Raw genomic sequence first — 21,260 nt, 5'->3', positions numbered from 1 at the left:
CATTGGCTATATTTAATCCTCTACCTCATCCTCTGAGTTTTTAAATTGTTATTAATCGTTTTCATTTTTTAAATCCCATTTGGTTCTTTTTCAAATCACCCAGGTTGATATTCATGATGATAGAATTTCCTTCCGCCTTGCACTGGCAGGAGGAGGTGTCCAAGATGTGCTTCATATTTCATCCAGAATTTTAGGAAATTTCAACAAGTGGTCACCCAGGCTAGCTAGTCAACACCATTGGCTGGGAAAAAGGTACCCTCTTAGCCCTGTTCTCTCTCTTAGGATAATGACGAGGTTTGTGCATGTTCTGTTCTTAAAAACGAAACAAAGTAAGTAAGCAAAACAAAAAATCCCTCCAAATGACCTTTCTTGGACTTGGTTGTCTTCGGTGACTACCGCCTGATGGTTCTCATTCCTGTGGCAACTCCTGTTCTAAAAATAATCATTGGTGCTCTGTTTCCACAATGCTCACTCACTCTTGGCCTCTTGCCATTCCACTTCCAACCCGTCTCTCGACTCATTATTATTTTCTAGCACTCCCTTCGTTGATGAAGTCAGTGGATCATTTTTAGTCTTTATTCTGATTCACTTTTGGGGGCCATGGTTAACGACCCCAGGAAGGCTGCTGCGAGTCCAACTATCCTCTGTGGCAGGTTTGGTTGGTTGACGTAACTACACCTTCATTCTTGAAATGCCCTCTGCCCCTGACTTTAAGTCAATCCCTCCAGTTTCGTAGATTCTTCCCCTTTCCTCTCTCACACCTCTCCCATCTCTCCACCCCATCTCTTCTCTGAACCCAGGACATCACCTAACAACTGCTTTCATTAGCTTTTCGAAAAAGTATTTATTGAAAAGCTAATAGAGGCACCATTAAAAAGTTAGAAAGCTATCTCTCTTTTCCTCTAGTCTCCTGTCTGTCCATCATTCCTCTTTCCCTCCCCAGGACAGCCACTGTTACCGTTGTTCCTGTGTATCCGTTCAGATATTCCGTGCACGTAAAAGCATGTCTGTGCATAGCTTCTCGTTTATTCCCTCTACAGATAGACATGTGCTAACCTCTGCCCTCTGCCTTGCTTCGTCCCATGTCAAATGTGGTTAAGAAATCGCCATGCTCCTTCAGCCGTCCTTCAACAGCACAGTTTTTGGTGGTGGTGGTGGTATTTTTCTTTTGCTTTTGTTTTTAGGTTCTTGGCCTGATTGCTTGTAAGGTCTGCCTCCGATGCAGCCAATCCAAACTACTGCCAGAGTTGTCTTTCTAACTATAAATCATGTCACTCCGCTGGGCATACATCTTCCCTGGCGCCCCATCATCTGCGGGTGAAATTCAACATTCAAAGCTTCTTCTGGCCTCAACCATATTTCCTGATCTTTCCATGTGTTCTCTCCATCCCTTCAGCTTATTTTGTACCTTGGGCGTTGGCTAAGGGGAGGGTTTCACCCTGTCTGTCTACTGTTTTGTTTGGGTTTTTTTTTTTAAAATACAAGGCATGCATTTACATACCTCTGTGTACTTTCTTTCTCTGTGTGGAATGCTCATCACAGTTTGTTTAAACAGGCTCAAACCAAAACCAAACCGACTGCCAAATAGTCGCTTCCGACTCATCGCGGCAACCCTGTAAGGCCCAGTAGAACTGCCCCTGCGGGTTTCTGAGACCATAAATCTTCGCTTGAGTAGAAAGCCTCATCTTTCTCTTGTAAATAGGCAGTGTGGTAGGTATATAATTGTCAATTTAAGGATTAAGCGTGTAGGGGTGGAGTCTCGCCTGTTAATTAGGTCATAGCCAATGAGGCTTCTGTGTGGGCATAGCCTTCCCCTGAGGATTCTGGGAACTCTGGTATTTCCTCTTTGGAGGTGGGAGACTCTCTGCTCACACCCTGGGAGACATGGCAGCTGCCGAGACACATGGACCCACCCTGATGCAGCCTTGGGTGCTGGAGAAGCCATGCAGAGACCCCTGCCAGCGCTGAGATGTTTCTGATGCCACTGGATCCACAGACTCTCTACCTGCTGGCATGTGTTTCTTGAGTCTCAGGAGGACTTTATAGATTGGTATCAGACATATGTGCTAATATCGGAATTATGGACCTGATCTGGACTGGGCAGGGATGTTTTCTCAATATTCAACTGCTCTTCAATATAAATCTTTCTTGTACACACATGTGTGTCCGTGGATGTGTTTCTCTAGTCTATCCAGACTCACACAGGCAGTTTCCTTAAAGCTCCTTTAGAGACTGGCGTCGTTGTCACCGTTGCTTGGTCTCTAGATCCTCCTAGGAAGGGTTGGCCCTCTTTGCTGTGTGATCCCACATTGCCTTTACTGCCCCTGAACTTCATCTGTCTTCTAGTTGTTGTTATTGTGGGTGCGTGCTGTCAAATTGGCTCCGTCTCATAGCGACCCTGTGCACAACTGACGGAAACGCCCCATCCTCACAATGGGTCTTAGGTTTGAGTCCCTCGATGTAGCCACTGTGACAGTCCATCTTGTCCCAGGTCTTCCTCTCATTTGCTGCCCCACTACTTCACCAAGCGTGAGGGGCTTCTCTGGGAGCTGGTCTCTCCTGACAATATGCCCAACGTACATGCATCAGAGTCTCATTGTTCTTGCCTCTAAGGAGCATTCTGGCTGTACTTCCCCCAACTTCTTCCAAGACAGATTTGTCTTTAATTAGAGTCAGTGCTATATGTCAGAATGGTGTGTGGAGTTCTAAAAAGGACACCTACCCAGGCGCTACACACAACATGTATTCAGTCGATGTGGGTCTGATTGCCAACATGCTTCTGGTCTGTTGTCTGGATTAAGAACCAAAGCCCATGTTGTTTCCTCTATGGAAAAGAGGACTCTTTCCCAGCGGTCTTGTTCTAGTGCCGAGAAGCTGTTCAGTGTGAAATAGGAAAAAAGTAAACGTGATTTAGAATTCGCTTAGGCTAGAAAGGTTCAGATTCAAGCAGGTTTTGATTATAGGATAAAGCTTTGAAGTCTATTGGAAATGGGTGAGAGTTGCTATTTTTAACCACATGGTGACTTTCAACGTGGGATTTCAAGGTTAATTTCGCAAACGTTCAGAGATGGGAGGGAAAGCAAGGAGAACCATCGCAGCTGTGTTGATCTGCTCTAAAAAGGTCCGGAACTAAGGAGCGGGGCTAGAAGGGAAGTAGATAGAGAGACCATTGCTCAGGAAGAGCCCTGGGGGCTGCAAGCTGCTCGGTGGAGAAGGCAGGAAGAGGGAGAAGTCAGAGATAACCCCAGAGCTCTGTGTGAAGCTAAAAGCCACTGAGAGTAGGGCGGGTGGGTCTCTGGCAAGCATAATTCAGCCCCCACTGCCCTGGAGACGATGCTGACTCATAGCAACCGTACATTGGGGTTCTGAGACTGCCCGTCCTTTGAGGCGCACACAGCCTCCTCGTTCCCCCTCAGATTGGTGGGCGACTCCAAACTACCTACCTTGGCGCGAGCAGCAATGCTTCCCCGACAGCACCACCAATCTAACAAAACCTGGAAGAGCCCTCAATAAAATGTTTGTGTTTTTAAAGAGTAAAACAAAATCGCTTTAAAAAAACAAACAAGCTCACTGCAATCCAGTTGATTCCGACTCATAGAACAAGGTAGAACTGCCTCTGTGGGTTTCCAAGACTATTCTTGACAGGCTGAGAGAGCCTCCTCTTTCTCCCGCAGAGTGACCGGTAGTCTCAAACGGCTGACCTTGTCGGTAGCAACCCAGTGCATAACCACTACGCCCCTGGGACTCCTTAATTCACTTTCCAGGTTTGGCAAAAACAGAGATTTGGGGTGACTGGAGGAAAGACCTAGTTACTTGGGCTCCTCTGCCTATCTGGGCAGGGTGGGGGTGAAAGGAGGACTTCATCCCATCGAGGCCGGTCTAGGTCCGATTCTGCACGATAAGGGGAGGATAGTAAAATGGAGCTGCCCACCCCGGCTTCCCCAGGACCGTCCCCTCAGACAGTGCTTTCTGGCTGACTAGTCATGCTTGGCTGATGCAGATGAATGAAGAAGAGTGACCAGTCATGCCTTCGTTCTTGTAGAGACTTTACCAGAAAAAAACCCCGTGACTAGTAAGGAATGGGAAACACACAGGAAGTGGGAAAGAATCAGCAGAAATGAGCTCCCCCGTCCCTTGTTCTGCTCCCTTGGTAAAACGTTCCTGTCTTCCTCTTACAAGCCTATCTCAGTCTACTTTCTGGCCCTAGTCTTGTGTTTTTAAAGCGCTCACAGGTTGAAAACCCAAAAGGTGAACCGTCGACTGGAAAAGGAGTCCAAGTCCTTGTGGCTGGCAATGACCTTGCAGATGCCTGTCTGCTTCTTGTCTCCTACATCTTTCCCCCATCGCCTTCCCCTTCCGGGATGAAGGCAGCCCCCTTGCCCTGCAGAAAGCTTGGTCTTTCCACAGTGGACCTCCCAGGGCATTTTGTATTTTTAGTCCCTAGGTGTTGGGCTGCTATCCACAAGGTCAGTGATTCAAACCCACCAACCTCTTCTTGGGAGAAAGACGCGGCTATCATAAAGATGTATGGCTTGGAGCTCCCATATGGAATCAGTATGAGTCAAAATTGGCCTGATGGCAGCGGGAAAAGGGTCAAAGCTAGGGAGTTCCTACCTTGACACCCCCCCCCCATTCCTTGGGAGGCCAAAAAAGATGGCCACCACGCACCTGTGAAAAGGTAGTAAACATTTTCACTTTTTCTTTACAAACCCTGCCTTGGAGAGGACTCTGCTTGGCGTCCCCATAATGTTTCAGGAGAATGGTTTTTTGATGAAGTCTAAATATCATGATTTCACAGTGGCAGAATTACTTTTAGAATTATAGTAACACACGAAGAGGGTGTCACTCTCAAGTAGTGTGGGAAAATTGCCATCCTCCAAGCCCACTGTGGGGTCTCAGAATGGTTCTCCCATTGCCTGGACCGGAACCAGAATCCCATGTCCTCTCCCCTGGCCCTCTTCACTGGGTTGGGTGAGTCTGTATTTCACCTCCTGCCCTTCATCTCATTGATATGTGTGGAGAAGAGGTAGCTCGCCACCGTCTCCTCCTATTAGCACAGTGACGCACTTAGTTCAGGAATGGATTTACGCTGAGTCAGGGCTGAGGAATCTGCAGATCAAGGAAAATCTAAGACCTGTCCTATCTTCTCTGCATAACCTGGCCCACCTTCTCCAGGCTCCAGCTACTCACGGGACTCTCAGATTTAGCCTCAATGCCTGCCTTTGCCTTGCCTCTGTGGTCAGCTCACTGAGCGCGGTGTGTGTTCCTGACCTGCAGGTTGAATAGTTATTTAGATGAGGAGCCCTGGAACATAGTGGTTTCACATTGGACTGCTAACCACAAGGTCAGCAGTTTGAAACCACCAGCCACTCCTCAGGAGAAAGCTGAGGCTATCTACCCCCATAGAGTTACAGTCTCAGAAAGTGACTGACATTCTGAAGAAGTTGCCATGAGTCAGGACTGACTCGCTGGCCGTGAGTTTTTGGAGTTATTTAGCCAGTTTATGTAAAATCAAGGTATTTTTTACGCTTTCATATTTTTCAACGAATTTCAAAATGTAATGTTTTCTAAAGTCTTTATTATTTGGGGTGATAACAAGTTGGGGGGCTGGGGGGCTGGGCCCTGACTTGATTACAGCTCACGGACTAGAGGACAGCAGAGCCTGTCCATAGAGGGCCATGGGCTGTAGTCCTGAGAGGGCCAGAGCGACAGGTCTTTTTTTCCATGGGGGGGGGGGGGAGACGGGGGTTTCAAACGGCCAGCCACCAGCCAGCAGTCTCCGTAATGTCAATTTACAAAGTGTAGGCAGACTCACGGTCTTCTGGTTTCCTGTTCTTGCTTCTCAATTGCTGCTCGCCCTGTGCTGGCTCTCCAGATAAACCAAGCGAGGTGGGATGAGCTATCGTTTCTTCCTCCGTCAGTGGTAACAAGCTATCTTCAGCGTCTCTCTTAGATGGTGGTCACAATGTTTACAGAAATCTTAAGGAACAAGTTCCCCCTAAAGGTGTTCCATGCTGGGTGGGCTTTCTCCCCAAATGGTAGTGTTTCTCTTACACACACAGAGTACCACCCCCATGATTCCACGAAGCAACACTGTGCGGTTTTCCATAAGCGTACCACATTGTTCTCAGGGTAATTTTAGCTCATGTGCCCCATCAGTATTCTTTTAAAGACTCTGATGGCCACCGGACACTGGTTTTGGTATAGAAAGGATGTGAGACAGCAGTCTCTTCACTTGCCACTGTATCAGTCACTTTCCATAGCCTTCTAGAAGGTTGTGTCGAATCCACTTAATGGTTGTTCAGGGACTGGGCCGCATTTGCTGCGAAGGGGGCCAGAGAACTCCAAGAAACTAAGCGTCCTACAGAGCAGACGTTCACTGTCTTTGTTCCTGATGGGGAAAATGTGAACTTCCTGAGGGTGTTAAGGTCGTATTTGATATCTGAGTCTTTTCTTCAGACATTTTAATAGCATCCTGTCTTATGGAGAGTCTAGAATTGTTGAGACGTCAGCGAAGTTTCTATTGGTGACTGTATGGCTCTTGTTGCCGCCCCTCTGAGGGGGAATGTTGGCGGCACGAAAGACAAGTCTGTTCCCGTAAAAGTTAGTTTCACAAAAAAGCCCAGCTGTGAAAAGTGACCTAAGCTAACTTTTTAAGAGGTTGGCATAAATGACTTCCTTAAGTGAGTGGCTTTGGGTCCTGACTACATCCCATTTATTAGCATTGAAGTTGGCCGAGAGAGAGAGAGAGAGAGAGAGAGAGAGAGAGAGAGAGAGAGAGAGAGAGAGAGAGAGAGAGAGAGAGAGAGAGAGAGAGAGAGTTTTTCTGCATCTTCCAAGTGGAAATGTTCAATGGTTCTGGTGTGGAACTGCCTCCTGCTTTCCATCGGCCTGGAGGACCTGGGCAGAATGCGCGTAGCAGGTGCATACAACATAATCTAGATGGAAGAAGCCTGCTGGAAGCTTCAGTGCAGGCCATCATGTGCTTTCTACCTTCAGTTTGATCAAAGGCCCTTCCCGGATTACTTGACTGCGGGTGTGGTGGTGGTTTGCCACCTTCTAGTCACTTCTGGCTCACGGAGTTCCCACGTGCGGGCCAAAGGCTGGGCTCTGTAGACTTCTCAATGGCTGTGACCTTGAAGCAGACCGCCAGGCCTGCATTCTGACGTGTCTCAGGGCAGTGAGGGGCTGTTGAAACAGCCCACCTTTTGGTTCGTAGTCAAGCCCTCCACTCCTTGGTACAACTGAATTAAGTCCTGAACTGGAAAGGCATCGTTCGGGATCGATGAATGTCGTAACAATAAACAAAACAAGCTCACGGCCATCAAGTCAATGCTGACTTGTAGCAGCCTCCTGGTGGGTTTCTGTAGACTGGTTATGAGCGTGGAAAGCCCAGTCTGATGGTTTCCCTCTGCCGACCATGCGGATCACAGCCCAACTCGTAACCACCATCCCACCAGGATGACCAGGGTCATTTCCATAGTTGTTGGCATGTTGTACTCTGCAACCCAGCCTTTGCCTCCCTAGTGAGTCTGTTTATTTTGTGGTAATAGCGTGTACACTGGGGAAAGTGGGCACTTTCAGGTGACTCAACACGAGTCCAATGGCAATGGAGGAGCAAGGGTAAGGCAGAAGATTCTGTGACGTATCTATGCCCTTGGTAAATTGCCATTATGCCAAAAAGTAAAAAGAAAAAGATTTCAGAAGACGTTTTACGAGTTTCAAGATGTGTTTAATTTCAGGAAAGCTTGAACGACATCACAGATTTCACATCAACTAGCTGTGTAACCAGCCGGCTTAGCTATCTAGTGCTGCCGCCCAGAGATAGCACACATGGATATCTTGAACAGACAGAAATGCATCCTCTCACCGATTACGGGACTGAAAGTCCAAACTCAGTCTGCCGGGTCAGAGGGAAGGCTTTCTTTTGCTCTCTGCCAGAGCTGAGGGAAGGTTCTTGTCTCTTTGCAGCGTCTGTAGGCTCAGCCTCCCCTTGGAGAGCTGCATGTGAGTCGGCATCAATCAGTCTTCTCCAGGTTCTAGGAGGTTCTCAGCTGAGGGACCGTAATCCTGGTAATCCCACCTTCTCTGCTCAGTTCTCTCTTCTTTTATCTCTTGTAAGATAAAGAGCGATGCCAGCCCCACCTGTAGTAGGTCCATACTCCCTCCACTGGACCAGGGCTGTGGCCTGAGTACGGGTGTGGCTTCCCATCTTGTCTCCTTACAGCAGGTTGGCTGGTCACACCAACGCACATCATGGGGGGTGGTCCCACACTGCCATACCTGCCAAATGGCATCGCTACGTAACTGCCAAACCCTGCGAGTCATGGCCCGCCAAATGGATACATATTTGGGGAGCACAATTCATGCCATGACGAAGATTCACCTGCAAATTCAGGGGCAATGGAACTCTCCAAGGTTTTCCATGTAGTAAACTAACCCCCTGATATGAATGAAAGTACAGGCCCTCTGGGCAAAAGAAAATGCTAAAATATACTTCTGAAAGATTTGTAGTACCCAAGTGATGTTTAGTACATCCATCGTTTCATAAGAATAATCCCTACAAGCATTGTAAAGCCAGTGACGGCAGATGTAGTCACGTTACAATCATTTGAGCTCCCTTTGGACCCGTTTTACAGTTTGTCCAGTCGCTTCCCTCTCCATTGAGGTTTTCCTCTGTTGTGTGTCTAGTCGTTGTTGTTGTCGATCACTTCCGGTTTGTGTTCCGTATGATTTCCTGTGTATGCAATCCAGGGTAGCTAAATCTATAGGGACAGTCGCTGGATTAATAATGACCTAGGGGCGCCGCGGGGGACACCGAGGGGAAGTGGGGAACCGACAGCAGTGAGCTGGGGTAACCCGCTTGACATTTGGTACGCCTTGCGGGGTGAAGCGCCCTCTCACTTCCGTCGCCTTACATTTTACACAAATGGAGAGCCCTCCCCAGCCGGGAAGCAGCGCTGCGAACTATGACTGAACGATGGAATCATACGGGAAGTAAAGGGCTACCAAAACTCTGTAAAATAATAACAAACCCTCCATCCTCGTCAGGATTCGAGTGCCCCTCCTCCTTGCCCTTGGCTGCACTGTGCTTTGCAGCGGTGGCATTTTGTACCCCCTGAAGCCTGGCAGAGTCCTCGGTCAAGCAAATCTCACGTTTAGGAAACGATCCCAAGATTTCCAACTTGTTCATAATGCTGTCGCACACTTAATATACCACGGCATAGGATAAGCATGATGTTCCTGGGCACTGGGAGCCAAAGAAGTCAACAAAACAAGCTTGCTATATTGTGATATTCACTTTAGTGCAGTGGTCTCTGCACTCCAGCCCGAAGTATCACTGATGTCTGCCTGCCTCCATACGGGAACGGAGGGACACTGGCGACGCCAAACTAGCCCACCGAGGAAAGGGGTCTCCTTCTCATTCCCCTTGTCCTCCTGCTTAGGAATCTAGAAGGTCTAGGGGTCCAGATGTCAACCGGTTCATTTGGGGGGCATGAGGCCTTTCACTAAGCATTGTCACTCTGTGTTTGCTTTCTCTAGAAGTAATCCCGTCCCGCACAATGGGCCAGGGCCACTGGCTCCGCTCCCACGAGCTGTGAGCTGGCCCGGCGCTGCGGTTTCTGTGGGGATGCCTGTAAACCACCTGAAACCAGACTCCGCCGGGATGGACTCGGACATGTCACCCAGCTGCAGGCTCAGCGACTGGAGCCGAGGCGGGAGCTTGGAGAGCCGAAGTAGCAGTTCTCGATCCAGAAGTTTCACGTTGGTGAGTGATGGTTTGGCTGTGGGCTTGGGGGGGGTGCCCCTCCCTGTCCTGTCTCCCACCCTTTTTTTTTTTTGTTTTAAACGTTTTATTAGGGGCTCATACAACTCTTATCACAATCCATACATATACATACATCAATTGTATAAAGCACATCCATACATTTCCCCGCCCCAATCATTCTCAAAGCATTTGCTCTCCACTTAAGCCCTTTGCATCAGGTCCTCTTTTTTTTGCCCCTCCCTCCCCGCTCCCCACTCCCTTATGTGCCCTTTGTAATTTACACATCGTTATTTTGTCATATCTTGCTCTATCCGGAGTCTCTCTTCCCTCCCTTCTCTGTCGTCCCTCTCCCAGGGAGGAGGTCACATGTGGATCCTTGTAATCAGTTCCCCCTTTCCAACCCACTCACCCTCCACTCTCCCAGCATCGTCCCTCACACCCTTGGTCCTGAAGGTATCATCCACCCTGAATTCCCTGTCCCTCCAGCCCTCATATGTACCAGTGTACAACCTCTGCCCTATCCAGCCCTGCAAGGTAGAACTCAGATCATGGTAGTTGGGGGGAGGAAGCATCCAGGATCTGGTCTCCCACCCTTTTAAGGAATGGCTTGCAAACTTCTCTTGGGATAACTAGCTTGAGGTTTGGTAAGACTTGTTTGTGAAATCCGTGCATCTTACTTTGCACAAAGGTGCAGTCTGATGATCCACAGCGGGGAAGCCGATCCCTGGCTGTAGTTTTGGGCTGCCTTGGCCTCAGAAAGGCCTGGGCCACACACACAGAAGGGACACCCTGCTGCCCTTCCTTCCAGATGCCTGGTAGGAGAGGAACACCAAGCCTTTCACTAGTGAAGACTAAATTCCCTTGAAGACAGGTTTGTAAAAACTCCTTCACAAACATCAATGCCACAAATATGAATATGCCTTTGTGGGGGTTTGCCCTCTCAGGATTCTCCAAGGCCCTTCCGGACCCTCACCAGCTTTGGGAACGTTTCCATGAAAAGAGTCTTTAGTTCGAAAGATAAGAGAGGACCTTTTAATATTCTCCTGCACCCACCCACCCCACCCCCTACCCCCTTTCTCTCCGTGTTTTTCTTTCAAGAGAAATCTTTATATTCGTAGAGGGAGGAAATAAAAAAATTAACCCTTGGACCTTACTGGGTCTATAATTCATCTCAGCCCACCCCCTTTCGGGGGGGGGGGGGCTCCAATTTCTTTCAGGTACCCTGAGCACCAAAGTTAACCCCTAGTAGGCTCACTGTCAGAAAGATACACAGAATACGGGGGAAGCGGTTAAGTAATGAACAAATTTTATAGCTTCTACTTGCATATTTCCTCTTAGAGAAGTATCATGGTGGTATATAATAAATGTGAATTGATTTGCCAAAAGAAAGCTACAGTATAAACCGGTGCATTTTTACCAGAGACCTTAGCTAAGGGCAGCTGGCCTGTAAAAAGAGGCTCTATAGGCAAGCGGGGTATGAAGGCCTGTCTTGGGGCACAGTTGGAGCAGCTGCTGTGTTGTGTCCACTGTTTGTTCAGACCTCAGTCCCAACAACACATCTCCAGAGACAGCAGCTCCTATCAGAGAAGTCTGTTGTGCTCCAAAGTCACCAAGAGGAATGTCTTATTCTAAAATAAAATACATGATGGAAATTTCATCGGGCTTCAAGAAGAGGGGAAACGTCAATTTCTGACTTAAATAACAGAGGGTCAAGGTGGGTGAAGGAGCACCTGATGGTGCTTCTGATCTGCCCGATGTGGGAAGTTTCTTTTGAACCCCTCCTCCACCCCCCCCCCATGTTGGTTTGCACAGGTGTTATAATGGTGTCGGAGTTAACGGTACGAATTAGAAGAATAGCTCCCCAGATATTTGTAATTTATCTTCCATTAAAATACGTCCTTCTCCTTTAAAAAAAGAAAGGCCGTCTTCCTTGCCAACTAGTAATCTTGCAGATGAGCTTAACACAGTGATAACTGCAATGGTTTTGGAGACAGCGGGCTCAAATCCAAATAGAACTACTCGACTCTTGGGTCAGCTTCAGTTGGCTCATGAGCAGAGCCTGCAGAGCATCCCCGTAGGGTTTCCGAGACTGTACGTCTTTGGCTGGTGATTGAAACAGCCAGCCTTTAGGTGAATGACCCAGTGCTTAGCCCACTGCACCACCAAGTCTCCTCTCCACCCTTGAGGAAGTTCATTATTTGATTACTTTCAGCATCATCTTGGTCATTAGTTAGAAAGGGATGGGAGGATGATGATCCTTTCTTTCTTTTTTATCATTTTATTGGGGGCTTGTGAGTTCATCATAATCCACACATATATCCATTGTGTCAAGCACATTTGTACATTTGTTGCCATCATCATTCTCAAAACATTTGCTTTCTACTTGAGCCCTTGGTATCAGCTCCTCATTTTCCCCCTCCCTCCCTACTCCCTCCCTCTTTCATGAACCCTTGATAATTTATAAATTATTATTTTGTCATATTTTATACTGTCCAACATCTCTCTTAATCTACTTTTCTGTTGTCCATCCCCCAAGGAGGAGGTTATATGTAGATCCTTGTAATTGGTTACCCCTTTCTACCCCACCTCCCTCCAACTCCCTCCACCTACCCGGTATTGCCACTCTCACCACTGGTCCTGAAGGGATCATCTTTCCTGGATTCCCTGTGTTTTCAGTTCCTATCTGTACCAATGTACATCCCAAGGTCTAGCCGAATTCGTCAGGTAGGATTGGGATCATGATAGTGGGGTACGGGTGGGGGAAGCATTTAAGAACTAGAGGAAAGTTTTATGTTTCATCATTGCTACACTACACCCTGAATGGCTCATCTCCTCCCACAACCCTTCCATAAGGGGATGTCCGGTTGCCTAGATGGGCTTTGTGTCCCCACTCCTCAGTCCCCCTTATTCACAATGATATGATTTTTTGTTCTTTGATGCCCGATACCTGATCCCATCGACACTTGGTGATCACACAAGCTGGTATGCTACTTCCATGTGGACTTTGTTGCTTCTCAGCTAGATGATTGCTTGTTTATCTTCAAGCCTTTAAGACCCCAGACGCTATATCTTTTCATAACCCAACACCATCAGCTTTCTTCACCACATTTGCTTATGCACCTGCTTTGTCTTCAGTGATCGTGTTGGCAAGATGAACATAATGGAATGCCAGGTTATTAGAACAAAGTATTCTTGCATTGGGGGTGTACTTGAGTAGAGGCCCAATGTCCATCTGCTACCTTAATATTAAACCTATAAATAGATGCACATACGAAAGCCCATGAGCAGTTCTACTCTGTTCTGGGGGGTCAATGACAATAGATGTTAGCTCCAAGGTTGAATACAGTTGCTTTCCACCCTGCTGCCATCATTAGTTTTGGATCCGTGTTATGTCTTTTGCTCCACTCAATAGTCTCCTATATATATAGTAGGATACCCACCCCCACAATCGAATGGGTCCAAGGGGCGGTTGTGTGATTGAGGGATAAACTTAGAGACATCAGACAAGATAAGGCATGCAGGTGGTCACCTCCAGGATGATCATGGCTTCAGGAGCCAAGTCTGTGCAGAGAGAGAGAATATATTTCCAACCAAGCCTTATCTACACTCAGGGGGGCGTGCAAGGCCTGCTAATTACAGGGAACCACATAGGTAACAAAGTGGGCTGTACCCTAACCCTGAAGGTCCCTGAGTGTATTGGAGGAGAAACCTAACACCAGTATCCCCAGCCGGTAAGGGGGAGTGGCTTAGAGAGCAATAGCACACGTCTGCTCCTGTAGTACAAGCTACATAGCAATCAGTCACGTGCTGGTAAGAGGCAACCAACTTTAAAGCAGCACTACTGTGGGAGGACATAGTGGGAACAGTATTATGAGAATGTGATTGGGATTCACTTCCAACTCAGAAGAGTGAAGGCCTCCCTCCACCCCAGAAACCCAGCCTGCCAGGATCCTTAATATATGAGAGTAAAGGATTCACGCATATACACTCTCTTTCCGTTCTCTGCTCCCCAATATATATATATAAGACTAAAGGTAAGATGGCAAAAGGAAAATATCCTTTCTTCACCCACTGTCACGAATTTTCATCAACTGTTCTTCGCCGGCTGGTAAGATTTTAAGATATACTTTGATGTATTTGGCCCACTTGTCCAAAGGGAGCTTCAAAAGTTCCTGGGAAAATGATATTAAAAGATAATGGGACTTTGCCGTGAACTTTCTGAAGCCCCTGCATATGTTCTCCACGGGGTTCATCGTTGTGCGTAATAGAAGATAATAGTGGAAATGAAATTACAAATTCCACTTTGGCGAGGTTCAGCATTAGATGATAATAATCCTATGATATGTGTGTGATGACATGCTCCTGCCACATGCACTGCTGTACCACGTATTTCTTCCCCGGAGGCTAAGTCCCAAGAGTGTCCCATGACAATATACAAATCCAACTGAACTTATGAACTTAGGCTCACAGGTTGTTTTCAAGCATTTTCCTTTATGGAAAACGATTGAACCTGGCTGTCACCTATTATTATCTTTCCGTGGTTGTGTGTAAGGGGGTTTCAAAAAGTTCATGAAAAAATTCAGTGAAGAGATAACGGAATTTTTCCATGAACTTTTTGAATCCCCCCCATATTATCCTGGAGCTGGCAAACTGAGGGGAAATGGCACTAGGTTTTAAATGACAGCTGAAGTCATTTTTTAAAAACTGTGTTAATACTTGGTTTTTGCAAAGCATTATTCTTAGCGGCCAGGATCTCCTGGAAGAGAAACCATCTATAGCATACTTTAATTTGGGGGATATTTTGATTAGAAAAGAAGTTCTGCTGTTGTTGTAATCTTGACATCGAAGTCACTTAATGCCGTTTTTTATGATAAGCCTTCTCAAGCTTGAGAACCAACAGCAGTCGTCTGGCCCTCTGCTCTCCTTCAATCGTTCACAATGTGAAAGACGGCTCGCCGAATAGTGGATTTCTAGGCCTCTGAATTGTGCGATAGGCAGATGACTCTTAAAATAAAAGAACCTCGCGCTGCTTTATCAAAAATGTTTCTTTTAAGCAATAGCTCTCTTGCTAAAGAGATAACAATGTCATCCTGAGGCTTCCCTACAGGTTTCAACTAGCGAGCACTAGGTGAACTGTGACCTGCTCTTTGGAAACGCTGCTGCTGAGCTAATGCAAAAAATGATTGTGGTCAGATGGTGGTGGCCACTCCTGTGGCTCCCACTGTGACGGAGACTCCTCTGAGATGGGTGTGAGATCAGGATGTCTCCCTGGGGACATTTTTTCTAATGAGAGGGGTGGCAAGCACATGACCCAGTGGGTCATATCCTGGAATTCTTGACCGAGGATACAATCCTGGAATGTTATGCAGAGGGACGGCTTTGTTACAAGTGCACTGTGGTACTTTACAGAGTTGCGTATAATTGTGGAATGGCTGCCTTGGGGCGTGCTGTGTACTCCAAAGAAAAGGATTCAAAGATATTCCTAAGGGATCGCTCTTTAAGGCTACTCTTAAAGGAAGTTGTGGGGGTTGGATCGCCTATACCCTTAGCTTCTTGAGGTGAGTGTCTCCAGACATGCGTGCCAGGTGATAAACATGTGGGACAGAATGCTCTCTCCCGCCCATATTCTTAGCTTCTTGTTCTGAACGTTCCTGAGCTTTGCTCTGTTTTCCGTGCATAGCAGAGCTTCCTCTAGAAAGTCGTATGGCTCGATCCGTTGAATAGAATGGGAAACTCTTGATACCCAGGCTGTTTAAGGTATTCAACTTGTCTGTTTCGTTGAGATGGGTTGGGGAGCGGCATCACCAAGCTACAAGGGTACTTCCTATTCATTGTATCTCTGATGGCCTATTTTCATTATTCATTCATCTATAATGAACTTTTAAAATAAACCTTTCAACACGGTCCTGGAATTCCCAAGTTAACAAATACCGTGGTCCCGAAGTCGCATGATGATCTCATCTCTGGGCAGTGATTGTCAGCCCCATCCTTCTCCAAAGCACCTGATGTCTTTTGATATCGCCCTTTAGTCATGCAATAAGAAGGGAGAACAAATCCTACGAAATGCTTTCTTCGCGGCTGGGCTTGACTGAAATCTAAGGAACAGAGTGAAAGTGCACTACACTATCTGCTGTATGATTTTCAGGGGGAGAAATAGAAGCCTAAGAGTGGGAAGGAGGGACAGGCTTATCAGTAAGTCGCTTGTCCGTTCGGTTCTGGCTTCTCACCCAGGTGGAATAAAAAACTGTCCTCATCAAAACAGCTATTTAATAGGTGCTTACTCTTTGCAAGACCTAAGAGGTAATGCAGTACAACCGGGTTTGAACCTCATAGGAGTTCATCATTTAGGGGAAAGACAAGTCACACGACCCAGGCTGATGCCTTCTACTTACGATGTTTCCCTCCTAATCCAAATCTCTTCATTGTAAACAGCTTAAAGATGCTTAAGGCAGTCCGGGAGAGAGCCTAATTATAATTCTGCACACAAAACTGTACCTGGAATATCTGATCCTTCCCTGATTTTATTTGGTGTGCCTCTTCTCTCCCAGAAACACGGGTTGAGCTGTTCACAATGGAAATTTTAGGGAAGTGACTAGGTACTAAGAACCGTGAACCAACATTTAACCCTGAAACTGTGGGAGCACCATTTGCACTTATGGTCTTTTGGGGGTACAGCTGTCCACGTAAGCATGAAGGCTAGGCTGGGGGGCACTCTGTGGGTACAGGGGTTCAAGGCCCAAGTGCTCCGAGACTGCCAGAAGTTCAGTAGTTCACAGCCACCAGCAGCTCCACGGATCTGTTTCCACGAACGTGCGCAGCCTTGGAAACCCTCTGGGGCAGTTCTACTCTGTCCTATAGGGTTGCTATGAGTCAGAACTGACTTGAGGGTCGTGGGTTCGATTTGGGTTAAGAGAATTACAGAACAGGCTTATTTTGTTTCTGCTCTCGAGAGTCAGTCATCCATTCAGATTATTAGGTTAGTAAGGCAAGTGTCAGGGAGATCATTTTGGTGACTGAGAACATGCAAATATGAGGAGGTCACACCGTGCTAAAATGAATCTCCTAAGCCAGTGGTTCTCAACCTTCCTAGTGCCGTGGCCCTTTCATACAGTTCCTCATGCTGTGGTGACCCCAACCATAAAATTATTTCCGTTGCTACTTCATCACTGTCATTTTGCTCCTGTTAGGAATTGGGTGACCCCTGTGAAAGGGTTGTTCAACCCCCAAAGGAGTCACGACCCACAGGTTGAGAACCGCTGTAGCTGTCTGTGTACCTAGGAGCTGGTAGGTAAGACATGCTTGGTTCATCTCCAGACGTGTTTGCCGCCATCCCAATTATTTTTGTGACGCTTTAAAACACCTGGAACAGAGATGAGGTCTGCTGTTGCTCAGTCTCTCCTGCCTCTTCCTTCCTGCCTTCCTTCCTTCCTTCCTTCCTTCCTTCCTTCCTTCCTGGCTGCCTGCCTTCCTTCCTGCCTTCTATCTATCCTTCCTTCTTCCAAGGAATCAACTGACATTTCTTTGATTAAAAGAAAAGAAAATGAAAATCATAAGGGTTTAATTATGGAAGATTCAGTAGGTTTGGTTATTTTTAGTAGGGAATATTTTAGTATTATTTTAAACGGTCTCATTTTGTTGTTGTTGTTGTTGTTTAACCAAAACCCATGGTTTTCCCTCTGTTCCATTTGCCCCCAAACAAGAGTCCTGCCCCACGCCTGCACTGACATAGGTATAATCGAGCACGACTGATTGCCGTATCTACTGGATTTTAAAAGTGAGCCATCCAGGGATCTGATCTAATTCACAATTTAAAAATTATTTTTAAAAGGTAGCCATCCAACTTTTGGCCTGCTAGATCAAATGGAACTAGATACGGCTTCCGTCACTTTTGTGTAGGAATGAACTGTGCGCCTGTCGAACACGGTCCCCTCACCTGGAGGGAGCAGGTTACCAGGGAATTCTTTCTCACAGAGCATCCGGTAGATTCGAACCACCCACATTGTGGTTCACAGCTGAACTCTTACCTATGGTGCCACCACAGCACCTTGTCCTCAGCCCTAGGCGCCCCCTAATCTGCGTTTGGTCTCCATCAGACAACAAACCCAAACCCACTGCAGATTTCTCACTGCTGTGCGCGCCACCTAGCTTGTTGCTGCTCCACCTCTCCCCCAAGGACCACCCATTCCTCTTTGAAGACTTTGACTGAGGGAGGCAACCCCAATGTCTGGGAACTGGGGGACCAGACAGGCATTCTCTTGAACTAGGGCCACATACCCCCATTCCTGGTGCTAAATTGACCCGCTCCACTGCCCTCGGCATGGTGTTTTGTTTTGTTTTGCTTTATTTTCTCTCTGTGACTACCTTCTCACCTCTTCCATGGGCAGGCCGAGGCCAGGTTCAATGGAAGGGCAGCTTCGTGTTTGGGGGATTTAGCAATGGACTGCGCCCACAGCCCTTTTGGCCCTGGCTCATGGGTCAGGGCTCAAGGCCAGGCTGATCACAGAGAAGGCACTGGGGATGAATTCCAATCACTCAGCCCATACTCCACCTGGTAGGCCTAGCGAGAGACCTCAGCGGGGATGAGGACGCAATAACGTGGGTCTTCCGGGAGCTGGACATCTGAGCCCCGAGCAGTCTGAGTCACGCTGATTTGTGTCTCGTGTTGCCCAGACATGAAGAAAACAGGGCCAGGGAGGGAGGGATGGACTGGGAAGGAAACCTGGGAATTTGAAGAGTCGGCGGCATAGATGAGGAACACAGAGGGGTGGCTGGGCTCCGTGTTCTGCTTTCCTTCCCACAGAAGCAGTATGCTTTCACTCGCGAGGTTTTGGTTTGGGGTTTATTTCAGGTGCAAAACAGCCCTAATCAAAAATAAATAAATAAAATTTTTAAAAGCCCTAATCGTCTTGGCTGATCATCATAAATCAGACTAGAATGAATGGTAGTTCTATCAAGATTGGGGGACGTTTAGTGATCATCCGTGGTGGTGTGGTTGTTGTCGTCATCCTTGTGAGGTGCCATTGAGTCGGGTGCGGCCCTGTGCACAACAGGATGAAACACTGCCCGGCCCCGCGCCATCCTCCCAACTGTCCCATGCCTGAGCCCATTGGTCCAGCCACTGTGTCCGTCCATCTCGGTGAGGGCCTTCCTCTTTGTCGCTGCCCCTCTGCTTTACCAAGCATGATGTCCTTCTCCAGGAACTGGTCTCTCCTGACAACGTGTCCAAAGCAGACCTTTAAAACTCTTGACCTACCCAAGATCCCGTTTGCTGTCCGCAGCAAGGTGAGAAGCCAAAGGCATGGTCTCATTAGACTGTGTCCATCAAGCATAAGCATTTGACTTAAGTGCCTTATTTTCATTTTGGTTGTGTGACACTTTGTGAAACGACAGGGCAGTCACCTTGAGGGAGCTTCGAAAACTCTGTGGAAAAGCAGTAATGGAAATAATGGAATTTTTCCATGAACTTTTGGAAGCCCTCGATTAGGTGCCTGCATTTCTGCATAATGTATGACATTGAAAACACTAACGTGAACGCAGTGCATAAGCGAATAAGTAAATTAATGGATGGTCATGTCAGCAACTTACATTTAAACGTGTTAAAGTGGCTGTCGTTGGCATTTATTACGAAATGTGAGTAGAGTGGCTAATTCATCCTGATGTCTGCCACCACCGCCAGCCATTGCCAGTGAGTCACCTACAACCCCTGGACACCCGTCTGTGTGAGACTGGGTCTTCAGTGCCCAGTTATCCGGAGGGAGCAAATCACCAGTGCTTTCCTCCAAGGAGCTTTCTGTTCCCGGATGTGCTCGTCATTGCAGGGCCTCCTGCACACACTTGGCACGCAGTCTGCGTGACTCCATCCAGTCTTCTCCATTTTGGGCCAAGATGGGAATTTCCAGTTGAGAGTGATTGCTTGATTGTCTTTGTTCCTAATCAGCAGAACAGATAGGATGCAACCTCATCAAAGGCCGAGAGCCAATGGTACAGAGGACAGTGGACAGGGCTAGAGCAGTGGTTCTCAACCTCCCTAATGCCGCGCCCTTTCATACAGATCCTCATATTGTGGGGACCCCCAACCATCAAATCATTTTCGTTGCTACTTCTTCACTGTAACTTTGCTACTGTTGTGAATCGGGCGACCCATGTGAAAGGGTCATTCGACCCCCAGAGGCGTTAGGACCCCTAGGTGGAGAACCGCTGGGCTAGAAGAAGCCCCCCTGTGGGACTGAACAGGCACATTTGCACATAGGCCGCCATCATCATTTTCAAAGCATCCTCTTCCCACTTGAGTCCCTGATATCTGCTCCCCATTTCTTCCCCCTCCCTTGCCTGCCCTCCCTCCTTCATGAACCCTTGATAAGTTATAGGTTATGTTTTACATAGCTTACATCGTCCATTCTTATTTTTATCCTTAATGTCAGAAAGCAGCATATGCCTTAAGCTACAGGCTCATTTTTGTAGATCCATTTCTGTAAGCTGTAAAAAACAAACATGGGAAAAGTAGTGAACTAGTGTAGGTATTTTTTTAAAAGAAAACAAACAAACTCATGAGTAACCCTTCAGAAGTACCGAATTAAAGAGGCCAAAGTAGGCGGGAAAGGGCATTCACTTACTTTCCTAGATTTTTAATTCAAGGTTCTTATCATGATCCTGTCATCCTGCTGCTGGTTGTTGTAATTATTAATGAAAACACTGGCGATTGCGGATATACACGGCGTTTGTGTGGAACCCCTGAGCTCATCCATGCCACCGGGCTGGAAGACAGATGTGAAATGCCTTGAGGTGAATCTGGGGAACAGTGAAGCTGACCTGCGAGCATGGGGGAGTGGGCTGGGGACAGGTCCTCAGTAAGAACAGGAAATGGGAGAAGAGATGGGGCAGGAAGGCCCAACAGCTTTTATTGTGGTGATAATCCCACACATTCAATTAAATCTAAAAAAAAATACTTTTGAAAAAAAAAACCTTACCATAGTCAATGAAGGGGGGGGTGCAGAGTGGAGACCCAAAGCCCACTTGTCGGCCACTGGAGATCCCCTCACAGAGGGGTCTAGGGGAGGAGATGAGTCAGTCAGGGTGTGATGTAGCACTGATGAAGAATACAGCTTTCCTCCAGTTCCTAAATGCTTCCGCCCTCCCCCCTCCCCCCACTACCATGATCTGAATTCTCCCTTGCAAGTCTGGATAGAGCAGAGGTTGTTCACTGGTGCAGATAGGAGCTGGAGGCACAGGGAATCCAGGGTGGATGATACCTTCAGGACCAGGGGTATGAGGGGCGATACTGGGAGGGTAGAGGGAGAGTGGGTTGGAAAGAGGGAACCGATTATAAGGATCTACATGTGACCTCCTCCCTGGGGGATGGACAACAGAAAAGGGGGTGAAGGGAGACGCTGGACAGGGCAAGATATGACAAAATAATAATTTATAAATTATCAAGGGCTCATGAAGGACAGGGGAGCGGGGAGGGAGGGGGAAAAAGAGGACTTGATGCAAA

General features: G+C 47.4%; 1 protein-coding gene across 1 annotated transcript in view; it reads left to right on the top strand.

The window, feature by feature from the left end:
• PROSER2 (proline and serine rich 2) overlaps nt 1-21,260 on the top strand; it is a 51,743-nt gene that overhangs the window by 18,227 nt on the left and 12,256 nt on the right. The window contains exon 2 of the mRNA XM_075552387.1: nt 9,544-9,769. Within this exon, the coding sequence (XP_075408502.1) occupies nt 9,632-9,769 (138 nt within the window). The 5' untranslated portion in view covers nt 9,544-9,631. The remainder of the gene's footprint in view (nt 1-9,543; nt 9,770-21,260) is intronic.

This window comes from Tenrec ecaudatus, chromosome 6 (assembly GCF_050624435.1).
Source record: "Tenrec ecaudatus isolate mTenEca1 chromosome 6, mTenEca1.hap1, whole genome shotgun sequence".
NCBI lineage: Eukaryota > Metazoa > Chordata > Mammalia > Afrosoricida > Tenrecidae > Tenrec > Tenrec ecaudatus.
Note: the sequence above shows the minus strand (reverse complement) of the source record. Positions and strands in the feature narration are given on the sequence as shown.